General features: G+C 39.2%; 1 protein-coding gene and 1 long non-coding RNA gene across 9 annotated transcripts in view; one reads left to right on the forward strand and one right to left on the reverse strand.

The window, feature by feature from the left end:
* FGD4 (FYVE, RhoGEF and PH domain containing 4) overlaps positions 1 to 22,561 on the forward strand; it is a 245,031-nt gene that overhangs the window by 59,115 nt on the left and 163,355 nt on the right. The window contains exon 1 of one of the 6 annotated variants that reach the window (XM_019834798.3): positions 13,850 to 14,042. The exons of the other annotated variants lie outside the window; for them this stretch is intronic. Within the exon in view, the coding sequence (XP_019690357.2) occupies positions 14,033 to 14,042 (10 nt within the window). The 5' untranslated portion in view covers positions 13,850 to 14,032. Of the gene's footprint in view, positions 1 to 13,849; positions 14,043 to 22,561 lie in introns of those variants that run through there. 6 annotated transcript variants of the gene reach the window in all.
* Positions 1 to 22,561, reverse strand: part of LOC109501520 — a 35,526-nt gene that overhangs the window by 11,919 nt on the left and 1,046 nt on the right. For 2 of the 3 annotated variants that reach the window (XR_002743840.2, XR_002159642.3), the window contains exon 2: positions 1,997 to 2,497. This is a non-coding gene — a long non-coding RNA (uncharacterized LOC109501520). The remainder of the gene's footprint in view (positions 1 to 1,996; positions 2,498 to 22,561) is intronic. The other variant, XR_006600634.1, reaches the window with a different exon arrangement.

Raw genomic sequence — 22,561 nt, forward strand, 5'->3', positions numbered from 1 at the left:
TCCAGGTTCTGAGCTGTCAGCACAGAGCCCGATGCAAGGTTTGAACTCATGAGCTATCAGATCATGACCTGAGCCAAAGTCAGACACTTAACCAACTGAGCCACCCAGGCACCCCAAGTATATACTTATTTTTAAAATGGACTTATATGGGGATGCCTTGGTGGCTCAGTCAGTTGAGTGTCCAGCTTCAGCTCAGGTCATGATCTTGCTGTTTCCAAGTTGAAGCCCCGTGTTGGTCTCTGTGTTGACAGCTCAGAGCCTGGAGCCTGTTTCAGATTCTGTGTCTACTTCTCTCTCTGCCACTCCCCGACTTGCACGCTGTCTGTCTGTCTGTCTGTCTCTCTATCTCTCTCTCTCAAAAATAAATAAACATTTTTTAAAAATGGGATTGTATGTTCTTTAAACTTGGTTTTTTCATTTGTATGTATTAGAAATTTTCCACATCAAATTTTGAAAGCCCTCTTCCTTTATTATTTCTTTTTAAAAACATTTTTTTAACTTTTACTTATTTTTGAGAGAGACAGAGCACAAGGGGAGAGGGGCAGAGAGAGAGGGAGACACAGAACCCAAAGTAGACTCCAGGCTCTGAGCTGTCAGTGCAGAGCCTGATGTGGAGCTCAAACTCTCGGACTGGGAGATCTATGATCTGAGCCAAAATCTGATGCTTAATCAACTGAGCCACCCAGGCACCCCTATTATTTCTTCTACGTTAGCATCTCACTGTATAGCTGTACTACAGTTTGTTTAAATGAGGTGTCTATTAATAGGTTAATAAGTTGATACTCTATTTACATTTTTTTCCTTGAAAGTCATTGTTTTTAGGGCAGATGTAATTGAACAAAGTTAGCACATATAGTATATTGATAGTGTAATATATTGGGAGTTTATTATATGTCTGGAACTTTTAATGCATTATTCTGTGAAAATTAGAATAATTCTATGCTATAAGGAATTTATTATTGTCCGTATTCTCGAGATGCAGAAAGCCTCCAGGATCCTTGCATGCCATCATCTATAAGATGAACTGAAAGTCAGGGGTGACTGGAGCAGACATGTGAGAGCCCGTTAAATCCAGAGGAGCAGGGGTGCCTGGGTAGCTCAGTTGTGTCAGACTCTTCATTTTGGTTCAGGTCATGATCTCATGGCCATGAGATGGAGCCCCGCATTGGGCTCTGTGCTGACAGTGCAGGGCCTGCTTGGGATTCTGTCTCCCTCTCTCTCTGCCCTTCCCCCAGTCACGTACCCACTTTCTGTTTCTCTCTCAAACATTAAAAATAAGAATAAAGAAAGAGGAGCTAAGCAAAAGGACAGCAGCCGTGTCAGCATAAGAGAAAACATAGCATAAGAGTTTAGAAATTCTTACCGGTGTCACTGATGTTAAAAATCCTTTCTGGTTGCCATAACAACGGGCTTCAAAAGACCTGCCATCTTAACCCCGTGACTGTGCCTTGAGGAATTCTGGCCATGACCACAGACTGCTTGGCATTTGTCTATCCCTCGCCTGTCTTCCGAATGCCTGTTGTGAATTTATCTGATACTCAGGGACTTTCCTCACATTTGTCTGTGATCCTCGTGTGCCTCGCTGAGCACCGGGAGATGTCAGCTGATGCTGAGATTCCCATCCGTGGCCAGTCCTCTTTGATGGCTTGTGCAGCTGCTTATTGTTTTTTACTGAAAATGGAAACTTTTAAGTTCTTGTCACTATTAGTCACTTACACTTTAAGATAGACTCTAAGGAAATTCTCCTGAGACTTAGAAGCTGTATTTCATATGCTTCAATGATTGCTGAATTGATCCTAAGTACAATAGATTAAGCTTTTAGAGGGGAAAAAAAGTTTACTGCACAGTATATTTCTTTATAATTTAGTCTGTCATGCCTAGAGAGAAGTGAAGCTTAAAATGCCACTAAAAGGGACTTGTTGGGGTTATTTATGGCGGTGTAACAAACCACTCCAAAACCAGATAGTCTAAAACAGCAATTTATCTCGTGACTCACTGAGTGGTCCAGGAGGTTCTGTTTTTTTGCGGTATCATCTGGATGCTGGGATGGCTGTGGTCCTCTGAGTCTTGGTTGGGGAGATCAGCTGGGACCCAGTGGCGGCTTAGGTTGCCTTGTGGTATCTGGGTTCCAAATGGAAGAAGAGGATGCTGCCCAAGCAGTTAAGGGCTAGGCCTACAACTGGCACTGCATCATTTTTGTCATTGTCTGATGGTTCAAGCAGTAATCGGCCCAGCCCAGAGTCCATGTGGGAAAGAACTCCACAAGGAGTGGATACCTACAAGGGTAGTTCATTGGAGGTGATCACCAGAACAGCAATTTACTACAGGGCACACTCTGGCCACTCACACACATGCACGCTGCACTCACCCACACCCAGGACTCCCACGAGTCTTGCTCTATTGCTATGTTAGCTTGAGTCCAGGAGCTCATTCATGTCAGGTCCAGGTACAGGTGAGGCTCTTTTGGTGCAGCTGTTCTCAACCAAATACCTGTGAACTAAAGGCACAAATTATTTGCTCTCCTCCCCTGACCCAACATGCAATGGCAAGGCAGGGACAGGAAAATTGCCACAGACGCTCCCCTTCAAAAAGGCATCAGAGGCTGTGGAGAAGTCACAAGGATACACTGCTGGTGGAGATGTAAAATGATGCCATTGCTTTGGAAACAGTCTGGCACAAAAGGTTAAAACGTAGTTAACATTTGACCTTTCCTAAGTGTATATCCAAGAGAAAACATACGCCCACCCAAAACTTGTACAGGAATATAACATAGCGTTATAATAGCCAAAAGGTGGAAACAACTCAAATATCTATCAACTGATGAACAGATACATGAAATGTATTGTATCCATACGACGGAATGAAGTACTGATACATATTGCAACGTGGATGAACCTTGAAAATGTGCTAGGTGCAAGAAGTGGGTCACAGAGACCACATAGTGTACGATTCCATCAATATGAAATGTCCAGAATGGGCAAATCTATAAAGACAAAGTAGATTAGCAGCTTCTTAGAGCTGAGTATATGGGTGGGATGGGTATATGGGGGTGATAACTAAAGAGTACAGATTTCTTTTGAGGTAATGGAATTTTTTTTTAATTTTTTTTTTAACTTTTATTTATTTTTGAGACAGAGACAGAGCATGAACGGGGGAGGGGCAGAGAGAGGGAGACACAGAATCTGAAACAGGCTCCAGGCCCTGAGCTGTCAGCACAGAGCCCGACACGGGGCTCGAACTCACGGACCGCGAGATCATGACCTGAGCCAAAGTCGGATGCTTAACTGACTGAGCCACCCAGGCGCCCCAGTAATGGAATTTTTTAAAAGTAACTTGCTTGTATCTGTGAATACCCTAAAAACCTGAGTTGCAAACTTTGGGTAAATCATATGGTAGGTGAATTATATCTCAGTAATGCTGTTTTTTTTTTGTTTTTTTGTTTTTGTTTTTTGAAAACACAGAACAGGGAAATGGGAGACACCTAGCCCTCCCTGGTCCACAGCGGTTCTAAAATCCAGCTAGGCAAATGTCAATGGTTTCGTGAAAAGTTTCTAACTGGGGTGGTTCTTCGTGGCTCTGGTCTCTGCCCTCTAGGCTCTTGGTTATGTCCTCTGAATCTTACTTTTCCATAAGAAATGACTTATATTTGTAGCCTCTTCCTGTCTGAATAAGGGCCCTGGTATTTTTCATTTTGAAATGTCTCTTTAGTCCACACCAATGCTCTTTCTGTTGATATGTTTTTCAGAGTTTTTATGTGTATTCTCACAGATCTCTTTGGGTTCACAACATTACAAACCATTCCCACAAATCTCTTTGAGACAGGGGTCTACCTTGAACTGCCTTTAAGTCGGGTTATATGAAAATATCTTTAAGAGTCTTACGAGCTCTACTGTCTAGGAGAGATGGTTCTTAGAATCACACTGAAAATTCTTCAAAGCCTTTTGGTCTAGCTCTGTGATTTGCAAAGTGTGGTCTCTGTAGCAGCAGCATTAATATCACCAGGACACTACAGAGGTCAGACCCCATTCCAGACCTGAAAATTGGGTGCAGCAGTCTGGGTTTTAACACTCATGCCTCAACCCCAGCTGAGTCTGGTGCACACAGAGTTTTAGAACCACTGGTCTAACATAGTCTATGAGGAACCAAGCACCTAACATCTTTGATAGCTCAAAAAAGGTTGAGGCCACATCTTACTGGCAGCACAGGATTTGATCTTGGCCTTGAGCCATGTCTCACTTTGAGCTTACTTTGTGCTAAGATGCTGAAATGAGGAATGGTTTTATTTTGAACCCATCAAGTTTGGCTCCTCTATATTTCCTCTAAATTCTTCTTGAAAAGGAACCAAACGGTTCCTTTTTAGTTCATCTCACTACTCCTGTATTTTATCCTAGGCAGCTAGCATGAACCGCTTAGTACTTTCAGCATTCTTGCTGAAATTCTCCATAGTCTGATGCCTGAGTCTGTTAGGTGCCCTTTCTATTTCCGTGCTATTGCGTGCTTTGGGTTTGCTAGTTATTCTGTCAGTGCAGGATGTAGACTCCCTTTCTTTAGCCACCAGAGGCATTTCTTCATGTTTTTCAGATCTTGATTAACTGTCTCCTAGAGACCCTTCTTGATTCTGCCCATCACTGAGACTCAAGCTGGTAATAGATTTTAGGTTTTTGTTACAGTCCCACTTCTGGTACCAAATTTTGTTATCTATTGCTGCCTAACAAATCACCGTCAAATTTCATGGCTTAAGGCAACAACTATTTTCTTGCTCACAGCTTTGGGATCTGGCTGGGGTTTGGCTCCTTTCTGGTCCGTGTGCTGTTTGCTGGGACAGCGTGATTAGAGCTGGAAGATTTATTTCCAAGGTCGCTCGCTTACAGGGCTGGCAACTTGGTGTTGACTGTTGACTGTCAGCTGTGATCTTAGCTGGAGTTGTCAGCTGGACCTTCATTCTCTTCCTTGGAGGCCTTTCTCATGCATGTGGCTCTTTGGACTTTCTCATAATGTGGCAGCTGGACTCCAAAAAGAAGGAAGCAGAAGTTGCCAGACCTCTTAAAGATTTAGCTCAGAGCTGGTGCAATGTCATTTCTGTTCTTTTCTGTTGGATGGAGTCATTCAAAGAGGTGATAAATGACCCTACCTCTTGGTATGAAAATAGTGGCAAAGAATTTGAGGCTGTCATCAACCCGCTCCAGTCTGTTAGGGATATATTTTATTTGTTTGTTTGTTTGTAGTATTGGAAAGGCACTCTTGGCTTAAGTTATAAGTTGGTGAAAAGTAATTGTTAGTTGGAGAAAGTTTCAAGCTTTGGAAGGAGGCTAAGAGAAACATTTACATATAACTAGCCTCTCAACATTTGTGGATATTTTATTTTTTTATTATTATTTAAAAACTTGTGTATGTGTGTTTTATTTTTTTTTATTTTTTTAATTTTTTTTTCAACATTTATTTATTTTTGGGACAGAGAGAGACAGAGCATGAACGGGGGAGGGGCAGAGAGAGAGGGAGACACAGAATCGGAAACAGGCTCCAGGCTCCGAGCCATCAGCCCAGAGCCCGACGCGGGGCTCGGACTCACGGACCGCGAGATCGTGACCCGGCTGAAGTCGGACGCTTAACCGACTGTGCCACCCAGGCGCCCCTGTGTATGTGTGTTTTAATCAAAGCAGTGGGAAAACCTCATCAGATTTTTCTTTTTTTTTTTTTAATTTAAGTTTTAGTTAACAGGAGTAGAATTCAATGTGTTTGTGGAAATTATATTTTTTTAAATGTTTATTTTGAGATAGAGTGCAAGTCAGGAAGGGGCATAGAGAGAGTGAGAGAGAAAATCCCAAGCAGGCTCTGCTTCTGTCAGTGTAGAGCCTGATGCAGGGCCTTGAATCCACAAACTGAGATCACAACCTGAGCCGAAATCAAGAGTCGGACGTTCAACTGACTAAACCACCCAGGCACCCCTGTGGAGATTTTAAATGTTGTATTTCACTGGTTGACAAAAGTCATTTTTTTTTCCCATGGAATTAAACTCATTAACAGAATATAGTCTTTAGCACTTGGGTTATGCCAAGATTTGTATGTGACAGGGATGTCTGAATGCATTTATATATTTTAATTGGTCTGAAAATTGAGCTAGTTATTTTTGGTAAAGGTTGTCTTATATATTACCAAAGGTAGAGAAATAACCCCTTTCTATAGACTTTCCTCCCTAGAGTCAGGACTAAATGCTATTCAGGAGTTGTGAACAATGAAAGGCAAACTCACTGCATTGTAGAAATGATTGTGGTAGAGGCAGAAGTGAATAGTGGGGGGAAAGAATTCCCAAGATTTTCTACCATTTGGAGCTTTTGCAGCTGTTTCCAGATTGGTAAGAGAGGACAAGACCGATGGCAGAAACTCCCTCTGGTTCTGCTTATTCACCCAAATTATGTATGAAGTTTGCTCATACAGGCTCATAAGTGGCTTCCTGAATGTGTAAAGCACTTAGGTTAGTAAATTTTTCTCTATCCACATTGGAACTCCATCAAAACAAAAAAAATCAGACTTAGTGCTTTATTACAATAGTGATTCAACAGAGTTTAAATACGGCTTACAGGCATATTTTAAAATTAATAGAATCTGACTGGTATTAAATCTTTGACCTTTAGTTCCTATTTTTACTTAGAATTGAACATTTGATTGAATGCTTTTGGTTTGGGTTATAATCTTTTTTTTTTTTTTAATGTTTATTTATTTTGAAAGAGATTGAGTGAGCAAGTGGAGAGGGGCAGAGAGAGAGAGGTGAGAGGGAATCCCAAGCAGGCTCCATGCTCAGCACAGAACCCGACACCAGGCTCAATCTCACAACCGTGAGATCATGACCTGAGCCGAAATCGAGAGTTGGATCCGCTTAACCCACTGAGCCACCCACGCACCTCTGGTTTGGGTTGTACATTATCTTAATAATACTGATAAGATATTGTTAAACATAAGTTGAATATTTTTTCTCTAATTTGATCATTTGTAAAAATGGGGCAGCACTACTTTCCCTTACTTTTAGTTTTTCACTCTCCTACATGTAAGTAGTTGTCAAGTTGACTAGTAATGTGCTTCCTCCTTTTTTGTTCTTTCCTTGATTCTTCTCTTTATGTTTGTCTTCCTTACTCTCCTCATACCCTACCAAGTCTGGTGGAGTGACCTATTCAGGAGGGAAATTATGGATAGTATGGATAAGATGACATGATACATGTGTTTAGAAGAATCCTTCTAGATGCCATTGTCAAACTTCCCTGGCATGATGCTCATGACCAACAGTTTAGAAGATGATAACATGCACATGTAATGCACAGGTTTGATACATAGAAGAAATATAATCAAAAAAGGGAAGAAGTGCTGCATATAACTAGAGGGTATGTACTCTATCCTTTAAGCTTCCAATCTGTCCTTTTTACAGTTTTACTTGCAAAATTCCCTGTGGTGCCTTTTTATTTCTTTGTAAATTATGTGAAGCCAGCCTTTCAGCAAAATCTGCTTATTTGCCCCAAATAAATGTGTTTATGCGATTCCTGATTTTTAATTTTAGTTACTCCAGATCTCTTTGATTTCCAAAACCTGTTTGGCCTATCACTTTTTATTTTGGTAGCATTTATAAGCTATTTCTGGGTCATTGTTTGGGTTGTTTTTTTTTTTTTACTTATTTTTTTATTTAAAAAAAATTTTTTTTCAACTTTTATTTATTTTTGGGACAGAGAGAGACAGAGCATGAACGGGGAAGGGGCAGAGAGAGAGGGAGACACAGAATCGGAAACAGGCTCCAGGCTCCAAGCCATCAGCCCAGAGCCTGACGCGGGGCTCGAACTCACGGACCGTGAGATCGTGACCTGGCTGAAGTCGGACGCTTAACCGACTGCGCCACCCAGGCGCCCCATGTTTGGGTTGTTTTTATAAGATATACCCATGAAAACTACAAAGTGCTGATGACAGAAATAAAAGAAAGAAATAAAAATCTAAGACATATTGTGTTCGTGGATTGGAAGACTCTTAATAAAGATGACAGTTCTCCCAAATTGCTGTATGTAGGTTTAATACAGTTCCTGTTAAAATTCTAGCAAGATTTTTTTTATGGGTGTAGATAAGATTATCCTAAAAATTTACATGGAAAGGCAAAGTAACCAAAACAGCTAAAAAATTAAAATTAAAAAAAAAAAACAGTTTTGAGAAGGAAGCATAATGCGGGGAGAATCACTCTAAGACATTATGTAGCTACAGTAATCAAGACTGGTATTGTCAGAGTAAGAAACAAATAGGTCAGTGCGACAGAATTGAAAACCCAGAATTAGCCCCACACAAGTAGGGGGCTTTTGCCAAAGGTGCAAAAGTAATACAGTGTGTCTTTTAAACAAATAATATTAGAGCAATTGGATATCTATGGAAAAAAAAATAACTTCAACCTAAACCTTAGACTATATGTGTGAATTAACTCAAGTCATTAATTAATTTATTTTTTTTTTTAATTTTTTTTTCAACGTTTATTTATTTTTGGGACAGAGAGAGACAGAGCATGAACGGGGGAGGGGCAGAGAGAGAGGGAGACACAGAATCGGAAACAGGCTCCAGGCTCTGAGCCATCAGCCCAGAGCCCGACGCGGGGCTCGAACTCACGGACCGCGAGATCGTGACCTGGCTGAAGTCGGACGCTTAACCGACTGCGCCACCCAGGCGCCCCAAAAATAAGCCATTAATTTAAACGTTAAGACACAAAACTGTAAACTATTTAAAAAATTTTTTAAACAATGTATGTCTATTTTTGAGAGAGAGAGAGAGACAGAGCGTGAGTGGGGAGGGGCAGAAGGAGAAGGAGACACAGAATCCGAAGCAGGCTCCGGTCTCTGAGTTGTCAGCATAGAGCCCGACGTGGGGCTCAAACTCACGAACTGTGAGATCATGGCCTGAGCCGAAGTCAGACACTCAACCAACTGAGCCACCCAGCTGCCCCATAACTATAAAACTTTTAAAAGAAAACCTAGGAGAAAATCTTCTAGACCTAGGACTTACCAAAAAGTTCTTAACCATGATCCCAAAAGCATAAATCATAAAAGCAAAAAATGGATAAGTAGGATTTCATCAGTTTAAAACTTTTGGCTGTGTGACTGTTAAAATGGCAAAAAGACAAGCTATAGGCTGGAAAAAATATTTGAGAACCTAATGTTTGACAAAGAACTCTATCTAGGAGATATATATAAAGACCTCTCAAAACTGAGCAGGAAAACGAAAACCCTAACAATCTCACTAGAAAATGGGCAAACAACATGAAGATATTCAGATGATAAATGAGGATAGGCACGTGTGGACACTCATCATACAATCTAGCAGTTGTACTTCTGAGCATTTATCCCAGAGAAATGAAAACTTAGATCCACACTAAGACCGTACAAGAATGTTCATAGCAATTTTATTTGTCGTTGCCAAAAACTGTAAGCAATTTAATGGTCATTAACATGTGAATGGCTGAACTGACTTTAGTACAACTGCACTATGGAATTCTACACAGCAGTACAAAGGAACAGCCTATTGATACACGGAAAAACCCAAGAGGGTCCTAAAACCATTATGCTGAATGAAACAAGCCAATGTCAGTCACACACAGTGTGTTTCCACTACATACAGTGTTCTGTAGATGACTACATGATAGGAATAGGGAACAGAATAGTGGCTGCCGTAGGTTAGGAACAGTGAAGAGAAAGGTGTTGGTGATGACGAGGAATGGCTAACATGAAGGAGCTCTTAGTGATGGCAGAATCCTTGAGTGTCGTGATTGTGGTTGTGCTGATGCAGATCTATACCAGTGATAAAGTGGCACAGAACTAAACACACATATTGTGCCAAAGTCGGTTTCCTGGTTTTGATATTGTACTATAGTAATATAATATGATGTAATCATTAGGGGAAACTGGACCTCTCTGTACTATTTTTGCAATTTCCTGTGAATCTATAATAATTCAAAATAAAAAGTTAAAAAAAAAAGATATCCAGACCTTAGGCCTAAGCTGTCCGTCAGCCACTGGTTGCTTTTAAAATTAAAATTTAAGGGGCGCCTGGGTGGCGCAGTCGGTTAAGCGTCCAACTTCAGCCAGGTCACGATCTCACGGTCTGTGAGTTCGAGCCCCGCGTCGGACTCTGGGCTGATGGCTCAGAGCCTGGAGCCTGTTTCCGATTCTGTGTCTCCCTCTCTCTCTGTCCCTCCCCCGTTCATGCTCTGTTTCTCTCTGTCCCAAAAATAAAATAAAAAACGTTGAAAAAAAATATTTTAAAATTAAAATTTAAATGCACTAAAATGATGTTAACTTAATTCCCTGGTTACTTGTTTCAAGTGCTCACGTGGCTACCTTATTATATAGCACAAATACAGAACATATCCATCACCACAGAAATTCAGTTGGCAGTGCGAGTTCAGACCAGATCCTCTATGGTGCCAATTCCCGTATGTGTCGGTAGCTACGTGTTTCTTAGTGAACTGTCTTAAAGTTATAAGTCAAAAGATAATGGTCTGTACCAATAAAATTTAAAAGAAATGGATTTAACATGATGCTTTTTAAAAATGTCATACTTTTTGAGGCTATATACCATATTTTAATAAAAGGAAATGAAACTTTGCTTCATGTTTGAAATAGGAATAAGCTTTTTCCTTATTTGCCAAAGCAGTTGGAGTTTCTTCCCATAATCACAATATAAAATATATATGAAATGGGAAAAATATAGAGGAGGGACAAGTAGAGGAAAGAGATCAGCAAAAAAAAAAAAAAAATATTTGAAATATCTCATACTTCTTGTTGTTTTTCGTTTCTTAGCGACCAGTCTACCAATGGTAGCTCGCTACTGCAGAGGAAGCGTGGTTTAGCAACCAGACCTTAAACCAGAATTATATTTCTAGCTCAAAGTGACCTTGAGAAAGTGACAAATGTGCTCTTCCCATTTTCGTGACCAATAATCAAACTAAGATAAAACTGACTATTGCTTGGGTGGGCTATGGGGTGAATTATTCAAAATGATCCTACTTTTGTAGGATCATTGGTCAAATATTGGCTTCCAAGTAGATTAAAAAAAAAAGTTTTGGGGAATTTGGTTATGAAAAGGTCACATGAAGTAGGAAGGGGAAGTTTACCAGGTATGAACAGTTTTAGGTTTTGAGCTTGGAGTTAAATACAAGAAAGCGCAGACAGGGTAAAAAGTTTTCTTAGTTTGTACCAGCTTAATAATTTCAAGAAGTCTCTGGGAGACTAAGCAGACGTTTGGATTTTAGAGACCAGGTTTTGAAGTTAAACAACGCAGGGTCTGAATCACAGTTCTGCTGGGAGCTGCTTACCATTATTTTTCACTTTTACGATCTGTAAAATGGGGCCCCTGACACCTTTGTTATGGTCGTTATGAGAAGGACACATAAGTATACAGCTGTAGTTACTGATGATAATTTTTATTTTATCAAGACATGGCATAGGATGATGGTGTTAGGAGCAAATAAATAGCTCTTTTTGCTTTTCTAAAGATTTATTTTTAGCCCCATAATGTTTTTTGGAGGTAGGGTACTAATTTTAGCTTTGTAACACATTGGTTGATAATCATGGTTTCTAAAGCCACTTTCAAATTTAATTAGTATCTAGAGTATGACTTAATTGATCAAAATCACTTGATTTAAAGCCAAGACACATAAATCTGTTTTTATAAAATATAAACAGCCAAACTGAAAAAAAACCCACACATTTATGAGAGGAATGTTATTTCAGTGCAATTTTTGCAACCCATTTCTACAACTATAGCCACATAATATCTGAAGTGAACAGTAATGAGAAGGCTTAATTATAAAGATTAATTTAAAAAAATCTTCATTATACAAGGTCAAATTATCAGAAAATATTTTGTACGAATTTTCTTTTTTCTTTGCTTACTACTCTGCTAAAAACATTGAAAAAAAAAAAAGGTCAAGAACCAGAGCCACCATACTCATTAGGACCCTTCCGGCCTTGGTAACATAGCGGAGGAGGATGGTTGCAATTTTAGGCAATAGTTCACTGGCATGTGGTCAGTTTGAAGGGAACCAAAAATGCTGACATCCTCATTTGACTTCATCACCCAAGACTGAGTACATACACCAACACTTCCTGTGCAAACCTACCCTGACTCTGCAGAGGACACCCCAACCCTTGGCTGATCTGGGTGGGGAGGGTGGCTTGGATCGGTGACGTTTGCAAAGCATTCGTCCTCAGTTGGATACCACCACTACTGTATGAACATGCCATTTCTCTTTATCTTTCACTTCATAGAGATCAGCTTTCAAAGCTGATAATAATATTCACTGACAGCAAGAGATTGTTGCCAGTACGTGACTTGCCCTGAAAATCACCACTCCTTGAAAGTACACAGAAAACAGCATGTTTGAGAAAGAACTAATTCAGAAATGTACTTTAAAAAGTCTGTAAGAAGATCTGGAATGTTTATAGCTTGTCTCCCTGATGTCAGTATGTCTACACCTACCTTAGCACCCTTGGCCTCAGTTTTCTCATCCATATAATGAGAGGATTTCTAAGACTTTGTGATTTTAATGTATTTTGCCAAGTAGCTTCCTCCATGATTGCACTTGTTGATTCATAAGCTACATTAAATGCTTTTTCTATGCATCAAAATTTCCTCAAGTATTATCAAATTCTTTAAGGTAATCTACAATTTTCAGTTTGTCATTCTTTCAGACACATAGTAGTTTGAAAAAGTGATATTGCGAAGTGAACTTAGTCTTGGTGTTAGACTTTGATGCTGACAACAACATCTAAATAGTACATGAAACGGAAATTAACATTGGGATTATTATGTAAATGCTGAACTCATGTTGTAGTAAACAATTAGGTGTTTTTAAATTTTTTCTGATGTTTGTTTATTTTTGAGAAAGACAGAGACAAAGTGTGAGTGGGGGAGGGCAGAGAGGGAGACACAGAATCTGAAGCAGGCTCCAGGCTGGGAGCTGTCAGCACAGAGCCCAGTGCGGGGCTTGAACTCACAAACTGCGAGATCATGACCTGAGCCGAAGTCGGACACTTAACCAACTGAGCCATCCAGGCGCCCCTGGGTGTTTGAGATGTCTGTGTGAATTATGAAGTAAAGCATGGACTTCAGTAATTTTCCCTTATAAGCGTGGCAAGGATGAGAAATTGGCTCATTCGCAACTTTCCTTCTTTATTTATTTTTTATTTGTTACAGTTTATTTTGAGACAGAGACAGTGCACACGAGCAAATAGGGGGAGGAGCAGAGAGAGGGGAGGTGGAGAGAGAGAGAGAGAGAGAGAGAGAGAGAGAGAATGAATGAATCCCAAGCAGGCTCCATGCTGTCAGCACAGAGCCCATCGTGGGGCTCGAAGCTGCAAACTGAGATTGTGACCTGAGCCGAAATGAAGAGTTGGATGGTCAACCAGCTGAGCCATCTAGGTACCGCCCCTGGCCCCTTATCTCCTTTAAAATCCTGATGCTTTTATGAAGTTATTTGGGATTGTTAGGTGACCTAGGAAAGGAATAGAAGGGTCTTTTGCTCCAGAGAGGCAGAGAGCTTAAACACTCTTTCACTGTCTTTCGCTATTCGACATTTCTTATGACTTCTAATGAATATGAAAACAATTTCTAAGACCTTTTAAAACCTATTTTTAAAGGATAGTCTGTTTTAAATCTAAAGGCTGTAACTACAGTAAAATCACATGTCCTTGGGCCCATCCTTCCCATTCCACCATAGTATTGAAGAGCTCTCTCACTGCATTTTGAAATACCTTCATGGAATTTTGAAATGCCGTACTTGCGTAGGTCTTTGAAACTGCATCAGTGCTAGAAGAGTTATGAAACCTAGTTCTGCACTTCCCATTAGTTAGTTCTTCATGTCAAATGGAGGATGTGTGCGTGTCTGGTGTCTAAATACAGACCTGTAGGTTTTACCCATAAATTATAGATACAAATAATTCCTCCACAAGCAGGAAATAAGTATGATTGATCAGAAGAATAAAAGGCAGCACTGGATGTTGTTGGAAAAAGATCCTTTATGGGGGGCTGTGAGTATTTTATTTTTGCAATTTCTATTTCTGAGGTATCTCAGGTTAAAAACGTGAAGTTTTGAATATACAAAGTAGGTGAGTAGATGAAGTAACTGGTTTTTGTCTTTTTGAGTACTATTAAATGATAAGTCATTTTTTCACTACTGAAATTATCACAGCTCTTGTTTAGAATGGTTTTGTGGTGTGGTTTTAGGACATAATGTACTTTATGGTCCATATGTGATTCCTTGAGGTAATGACCTTTCTCTGTAGGATTCATGGCATAGCAATGTTCTCTGAGAGTGGTGAATGTAAGCTGTGCTTTGAGTGAAACTGTTGACCTTTCTGATCTGAGACTTTTTATGTTAAGCTTTTTCCTTCTATTTCTAATTTCCATTTCTTCCCTTCTTTGGTTTCTAATACATAAAAACTATACTTTAGTCAATTTCTTAGAACTTATTTGTGTACTTAATATTCTCTTAGTCATCAGTTATTTGGGAATAAAATTCTCTCTACTACTAAAACATTAGCAAGGTACATTGGCAATGTGCAAGTTTAAGGATTTCTTGAAATTACATACTAGGATCTGAAGTCCAGTTCACTAGATCCTTCTGTCATTGGGGTATAATGTTCTCCTGGTCTTTTGTAGTTAACTGAAAAGCCACTTTAAGTAAATGTGTTTGTTCAGAAAAACAATTTTAAACAGATTTTTCTTGATAAGAAAATAAACGTCTAGGTGTAACTATTGCCAACATTTTGATGTATGTTTCTTTGTATCTGTTTTACAGAGTTGGGGTCCTATTTTTATTTTAAAAAAATTTTTTAAAATCTTTATTTATTTTTGAGAGAGAGAGAGAGAGAGAGAGAGAGCGAGCACGAGCAGGGGAGGAATAGAGAGAGAAGGAGACACAGAATCTGAAGCAGGCTCCGGACTCTGAGCTGTCAGCACAGAGCCCGACATGGGGCTTGAATTCATGAACCGTGAGATGATGACCTGAGCCGATGTTGGTCGCTTAACCGACTGAGCCACCACCCAGGTGCCCCAGTTGGGATCCTATTTTATGTGGATCCCCTCCCATGTAACATGGAATTATCTCATGTTACTAAAAATTCTTAGTAAAAATTCAATAGTTGTATGATTCTGTCAAAAAGTATTACTTTAGTTAACATGTCCTCTATTGTTAGATATTTAAATTTTTTTCAATATTTTGGATTATAAATAAGTGAGGACACCATCATATTTAATTAAAGACTATCTCGCAAAGTGCCTGGGGTGGGGGAAATCTCACTGTACTTATATTCTTGATTTATCATATAGCCTGACCTTAGAATTTTAAGGAAAAACACTGAATTAGGATTTTAAACAAATGTGTTGGGTGCAATGCTGGCTTAAACTTATGGATCTCACATTTTTTTAAACTTTTACTTCTGTGTGTCAGGCAGTCTATGCACTTGCTGTTTTTCAAAGGTGGGGGGCATTGCTTTATTTAGAGAAATAAACTGGAGTGGAATTTGTAGAACTTTTGCAAATAAATGGTTCATTGAAGAAAACTGAAAGAGGACTCCCCTAACTAAGGTTGGTTCTTCTATGTACAACCTCATGTAAATGGAAAACTAGATCCATGCAACAAAATAAATCAAGCATGGGCTATAAAAATATGGTGCCTGGGGAAAAAAACAGATTCACAAGGCTTTGGCCAAAGTTTTTCTTTGTTTTACTAGGTTAGAAATGGACTGGGATTCTCCCTGTAATTCCGCCACAGAAGAAAGAAAAAGCTTCTTGTTCTTCATTCCCATTGTATAGAGCCCCTATGTCACTGACTTGCACCAAGATGGACTACTGACCTTTCTTGTGGAATGAATAGAACTGAGTTTAGAGTACTTTGAAATACTCATAATTTCTTAACTATATCTTACTTTTAAAACTTAATAGGCATAATAATTAATTTTAATAGACTAGAACTAGCTAGGGTGTATGAATATAAAGTCAAAATATAAAAGTTTGGAGCCTTACTCTTCAAGGAGTTATTTTGGACAGAAAATTTGATTTCAAGCAGCACCTGGGTGGCTCAGTCAGTTAAGCATCCAACTCTTTATTTCGGCTCATGTTATGATCACAGTGTCATAGGATCAAGCCCTGTGTCGGGCTTTGTGCTGAGCATGGAGCCTGCTTGAGTTTCTCTCCCTCTTTCTCTCTCTCTCTCCCTCTCTCCCTCTTACTCTCTTACCTTGTCTCCCACTTGTGCTCTCTCTCTCTCTAAAAATAAATAAAATGAAAAAAAATGTTTTAATTAGATTTCAAGATTTCAGAAGATTTTTTTTTTCTTTGCCCTGCCTCTGCCTTCCCCTTACTAGTTTAGATGGCAATACAAGTTAATATCCTGACTTTTCTTTATAAATGAGTAAAATATTACTGACTATGTGTTATACTTAGAAATAGCCATTTCTCCTAATATTTATTATAACTTTAAAATTTAGGATCTGGTTGCTACGAAATACCAGATCTTATACACACACACACGTATACACATATTTTATACTAAAAAGAAGTCAAAGTGAGATTTACTATAGGACTATATGTTTTATTCTCTAACGACAAGTATGAATAGACTTATTTTTAAGACTAAAGGAGACTCAGGATTATGCTCACAACCATAGTAATAATAAGGGACTTTTGTCCCCATTTTCATTCTTTTGTTTTTTGGGCATTGTAACCTGCACGTGCTTCTCTTCAGAGTGCATACAGTGCACTTAGTGTTCTCTAAGGATCAACTTTGTAACTGAACCAGTTGGACTCCTATCCAGTTTATACACTTGTTGGCATTTCTCCTGCCCATTTGTTTAATCTTTCCAACTCATTTGATCCTCTGGCATTAGAACTGACAGCTGCAATTGCATGTGGGTTTATAAAGTAGCTGAATAATAAAATGCCATGACCTGGTTCTTGTATAGTTTCACCGATGACTGAGTTGGCAATGCTACAAATTGGTTTGGCAGGTCAGGTGGAACATTATCTTTACAGGAAAAGAGTTTATGTATAAAAAAGACTGGTATTGATCCTGAGTGATAGAAGTGCTGTTGCCTAAATCCCAGTCTTACTGTTTACTGAACACCTATTAGACGTAGTGCTTTGCTTTATAGGCACATTATTTCTAATCCTCAGAATTGTCTTGTAAGATGGTTATGACCCTGTTTTTCAGATGGAGAAAGCAGATTTTTGAGGTTTTGTACTCATATCTGCATATTTAGTCCTACATGGTAAACTAAATTCATGTCCAAGATCATTCATTTCCAAAGCTTGTGGCCAATCCATTGCACACTGTAGCAGTAATTTTGTTCATTGTGATTAGTAGTTTATTTCCATTTTGCCATTGACGGGCATTGACTATTATGATGAATGGTGCTATGAACATTTTGTACGTGTCTTTTGGTGGAATTATTGGGTCATGGGGTAGACATCCGTTAAACTTGAGGAGATGTTAGCCTAAAAGTTTTCCATACTGGTTGTAGTGTGTGAATATTCTGGGTGTTCCACTTCTTTGCCAGTATTCTCCGTAGGTTTTAAAAAATTTTAGCCATGTGACAGGTGTCCAGTGGTATCATTTTGTGATTTTAATTCATGTATCTCTGATGGTTAATCATTTTTATATGCTTATTGGAGACCTTCTTTGGTGAAGTTCCCAATCAAGACTTTTGCCCATTTAAAAAAAAAAAAATTGGATTGTCTTTTTTTTTTTTTTTTTGGTCTGCATTCTTTATGTATTCTGAATACTAGTTCTTTGAGCACTCACTTATAAATACTTGTTTTTCCTGTAATGCTTTCTTTTTTATACTTACTGGTGTCCTTTCATGAGCAATGCTCAATTTCAGTTCTATCCTTTAAAGTTAGGCTTCTGTGTTCTTTTTAAAAGCCTTTGCCTATCTGAAGGTAGTAAAGATGATTTCCTACAGTATTTATAGAAGCATATTGTTTATTTGTTTATAATTGTTTTACCTTTCACATTTAGGTCTGTGATTGCTCTGAAATGGATGTTGTAAAAGATGTGTGGTAGGGGTCAAGATTTATTTTTTGTGCCATGTAGATATCAATTGGACTTAGCACCATTTACCGAAAAAACTGTCCTTTGCTCACTGTATCTCATTGGCAATTTTGTGGTACAGTTTTGACTGAGAATTCTGACATTTGACATTTACAGAATCCAAACCACCCCAAATTCTTTTTGTTGTTTTCCTTAAATTGTCTCGAGCATGGATTATGCTTTGTATTTCATCGCATCTCACCTAGTATAGTGCTCTGTACACATTGTAGGAAAGAGTTGAGAATTTACCAGTCCTGGAAAGGTTTTTATTAATGGAATGGAAGCTGTTGGGGTTTACATCCCTGTAGGGGAAGGAAAAGGAAGTGGTTTGCATTGCTGGGTGCAAGTGGTGTGTATGTGAGTTTTTGAGGCAAAATCTGCCTAGCTGCACTTTTCCCATAAATTTCTTTACACTGAAAATTATGGACTTTTGGATTATAGCTCTTCTCACTGGATTGAAAGCAAGTATCAGAGGAATTACTCACTGAAAACACAGCTCTTCAGCTGTACTCTCTGATGAGTTCTGTATGTGCTCAATAAACTTACGTGTTCACCATAGTGGGGACCTATTCCCCCCTCATTTGGTTTATTTCTTTGGTTCTTTTTTTTTTTTAAGTTTACTTATTTATTTTGAGAGACAGCAAGAGCATGTGTATGAGCAAGAGGGGAGGGGCAGAGAGAGAGGAAGAGAGAGTATCCTAAGCAGGCTCCATGCTGTCAGTGCACAGCCCAACTTGGGGCTCTTTCCCACCAACCATGAGATCATAACCTTAGCCAAAATAAAGAACCAGTTGCTTAACTGACTGAGCCATGCAGGTGCCCCTATTTTGTTGTTGTTGTTGTTGTTGTTGTTGTTGTTGTTTTTAATTTAAATTCAAGTTAGTTAGCACATAGAGTAGTATTGGTTTTGGGATTAGAACCCAGTGATTTATCACTTATATATAACACCCTGTGCTCATCCCAACAATGTCTGCCTATCACCAATTTAGCACAGCCCCCACCCACATTGGTTCTTAATTTGATTTTTAAGTAAGCACTTAGAGGGAGGGAGTTCCGTGAAAGAATTTTGGTCCTGGCCATGATGGAATAATTGGTATTGTAATACTCTTCTGCCATTAAAAAACTATAAAACTGGAAAAATATATGCAGCTTTATATGCTTACATTAGAAAAGAAGTTTTAGAATCAATGATCTGAGCTTCTACCTGAAGAATTTAGAAAATGAGGAAATTAAACCAAAAGTAAATAGAAAGAAAGGCATAAAAAATATAAAAGTGAAAAATATGCACTAGAGAACAGACAATAGAGAAAATAAAATGCTTCCTTGAAGTAATAGTAAGATTGATAAGTCCCTGTTGAGACTGATCAAGAATGAGACAATTCCAGTATCAGGATTGTTACAGACACTAAAAGGATAATAAGTGGTTACTATGAACAACTTAGATAAAACAGACACATTTCTTTGGAAGACAAACTGAATAAACCATGAAGAAATAGAAATTTGACTAGCCCTTCAGTCTACTAAAGAAATTGAGTTGGCAGTTAAAAGTTTTCTAACAGAGAATACCATGATGCTGGTGGCCCAGGAGCCACGTTTTAAGAACCAGTATGTTAGACTGTGACGTCTGTGAGGGCAAGGGATAGCTTTCGAACTCTTTTTTATTATCTGCATGTGACATAACATTCCTGGTAAATGTTTCTTAAATAGAATTGATTGGATGACATGGTACTAAGTAGGGAAGTTTCTTCCCTTGAGAAGTCTAACAGCTTGTTATTTTCTTTTTGATCTTCTAGTTCATTTCAGAAAATGTGTACACCCTACTGAAATGAAAACACTTAAATTTCTTGTGTTTGTGAAACTATATATGATTAGGAAGGTCTCAGGGTTTCCTTGGTGATCATATAAATCATGTTGGGTGTTAAGTAAGTGTGGGCTGTATTGTTCCCAGACATGATGCTTTAAAACCATAAATCCTGTGGTTTTACATGAGTTAAACCAAAAATGACATTGATCCTCTCCCTAGCAAAGGCAATTTGGGGTGGGGTGGCATGGGGGAGAGGGGAATCTTATGAGGGCAATGTGTGTGTGTTTTCTGGCATTACATTTCTGTTGAACACTGTATCGCCAGTTTTTAAAGAAAGAACCAAATTGTGGCACCCCAATTGCTTCTTAAAATTCATGAGTTTCATCTAGCATGAGGCATCATTCAGCTAATAGTTGAAAATCCTCCAAAGTGAACAGCATTTAAGAGGCTATTAGAAACCTTATTAGAAAGGCAGATAGTGACTCTGAACAATAAATCAGCTCAGCCTGCAGGAGAAAATGGTACATCAGCTGAAAATAAGTCTCCTTTGAATCAGGAGCCAACTCTTGTTGGGTGGAAAGTTTTGTTTATGTGAAGAAATTTGAAATGGCTGTGCTCATATTTATTGGACTCTTAGAGAAATTATGTCCTTGAGCATTACCAACCCCTATAAAATGTTAAATAGCTCAATCACATATCAAAATCATCTTTTAAACCCCATCTACCCTGGCATAATTGAGAAAAAATTGAAGCAAACTCTTCTTTAGAAATAAATTCATAAAATTTATTTTTTTAATGTTTATTTTTGAGAGAGCACAAACAGAGGAGGGGTAGAAAGAGGGGGCCAGAGGATCTGAAGCAGGCTCTGCACTGACAGCAGTGAGCCCGACGTGGAGCTTAAACTCACGAACTGAACTGCAAGATCATGACCTGAACCAAAGTCAGATGCTCAACTGACTGAGCCACCTAGGTGCCACAATTTCATAAAATTACTTAAAGAGCACAATGTTTAGAATAATGCCAATCCTGATACATATTATGCAAAAGTTTTAAAGGAAATGCATCAAAACGTTAACCACGATTATATCTACCAGATTGTTTTATAGGTGATTTTAATTTTATTTCTAATTTTTTTATTAAAAATTTTTAAACATTTTTTTAAATTTATTTAGTTAGAGAGGGAGACAGTGTGAGAGAGGGGGAGGGGGAGAGAGAGAGAGAGAGAGAGAGAGAGAGAGAGAAAGAGAGAATTACAAGCAGGCTCTGAGCCATCTGTGCAGAGCCTGACAGAGGGCTTGATCCCACTAAGCGCAAGATCACCACCTGAGCCAAATCCAGGAGTTTGACGCCCAACCTACTGAGCCACCTACACGCCCATTTCTAAAATTTATTTTTAATTTTTTATTAAAAAAATTTAATGTTTATTTTTGAGAGAGAGACAGAGTGCAAGCAGGGGAGGGGCAGCGAGAGAGAGAGACAGAATCCAAAGCAGGCTCCAGGCTCTGAGCTGTCATCACAGAGCCTGACACGGGGCTTGAACCCACAAACTGTGAGATCATGACTTCCCTCCCTCTCTCCTTCTCTCCTCTCCTTCTTTTCTTCTCTCCCTCTATCCTTCTCTCCCTCTCTCCTACTCTCCCTCCCTCCCTCACTCCTTCTGTCTCTCCCTCTCCCCCTCCCCTCCCCATTCCTCTCCCCTGCTTCCACTCACCCTCTCTCTCACTCTCTCTCTCTCTCTCTCTCAAAATGAAACAAAACAAAACAAAACAACTTTGAGCATGGGAGTCTGCATTTTTTCTAGCATTAGAAAAGGTATAAAGCTGGTGCTGCTGTAAACACAGACATCCCTGCTGTCCAGTGAGTGACAAATCAGTGAAGGTGGAGACAAGTGAAGAGAATATAACTGGGGCTTATTAACTGACTAGCTATTTTGGGCTCCCAGGTTGGCTGACTGTACTTCTGTTTTCTTTTTTTTTTTTTAATTTTTTTTTCAACGTTTACTTATTTTTGGGACAGAGAGAGACAGAGCATGAACGGGGGAGGGGCAGAGAGAGAGGGAGACACAGAATCAGAAACAGGCTCCAGGCTCTGAGCCATCAGCCCAGAGCCTGACGCGGGGCTCGAACTCACGGACCGCGAGATCGTGACCTGGCTGAAGTCGGACACTTAACCGACTGCGCCACCCAGGCGCCCCTGTACTTCTGTTTTCAAGAGGAAAACACCATTGTGTGATCACATTGGAATAGTGTTAGGATTTACATGACTGCCAGGTTTAGGTCATGAGGTAAAATCTGGATCATAAATAGGGAAAATGGAGAGCTAGCGTAAAGTCACGCGTCACTGTCCACCCACCCCGTAGAAGAGCAAAGGAATAGAGAAGAGTGCCAAGAAGAAAGTTTAAAAAATTTTCCCTTGATTTACATTTTTGCTAAGTCAGACATCTCTTGTTCACTTTTCCCCCAGAAAGCATCTAGAATATCCGTGACCTCTATAAGATCCCTTATCTCCTGGACTGCCCACCATCTTCCCTTTGAGACTTACTCTTTTGTCCTGGAGAAAGTGTGGTATCCTGATGAGTCAAGTTCACTAGTCCTGGGCCATAGACTTCCTGCCTGCTTGTTCCTCAAGACTAGCAAGTGTACTTGCTGCTTGAC

The sequence above is a fragment of the Felis catus genome, chromosome B4 (assembly GCF_018350175.1).
Source record: "Felis catus isolate Fca126 chromosome B4, F.catus_Fca126_mat1.0, whole genome shotgun sequence".
NCBI classification, from domain to species: Eukaryota; Metazoa; Chordata; class Mammalia; order Carnivora; family Felidae; genus Felis; species Felis catus.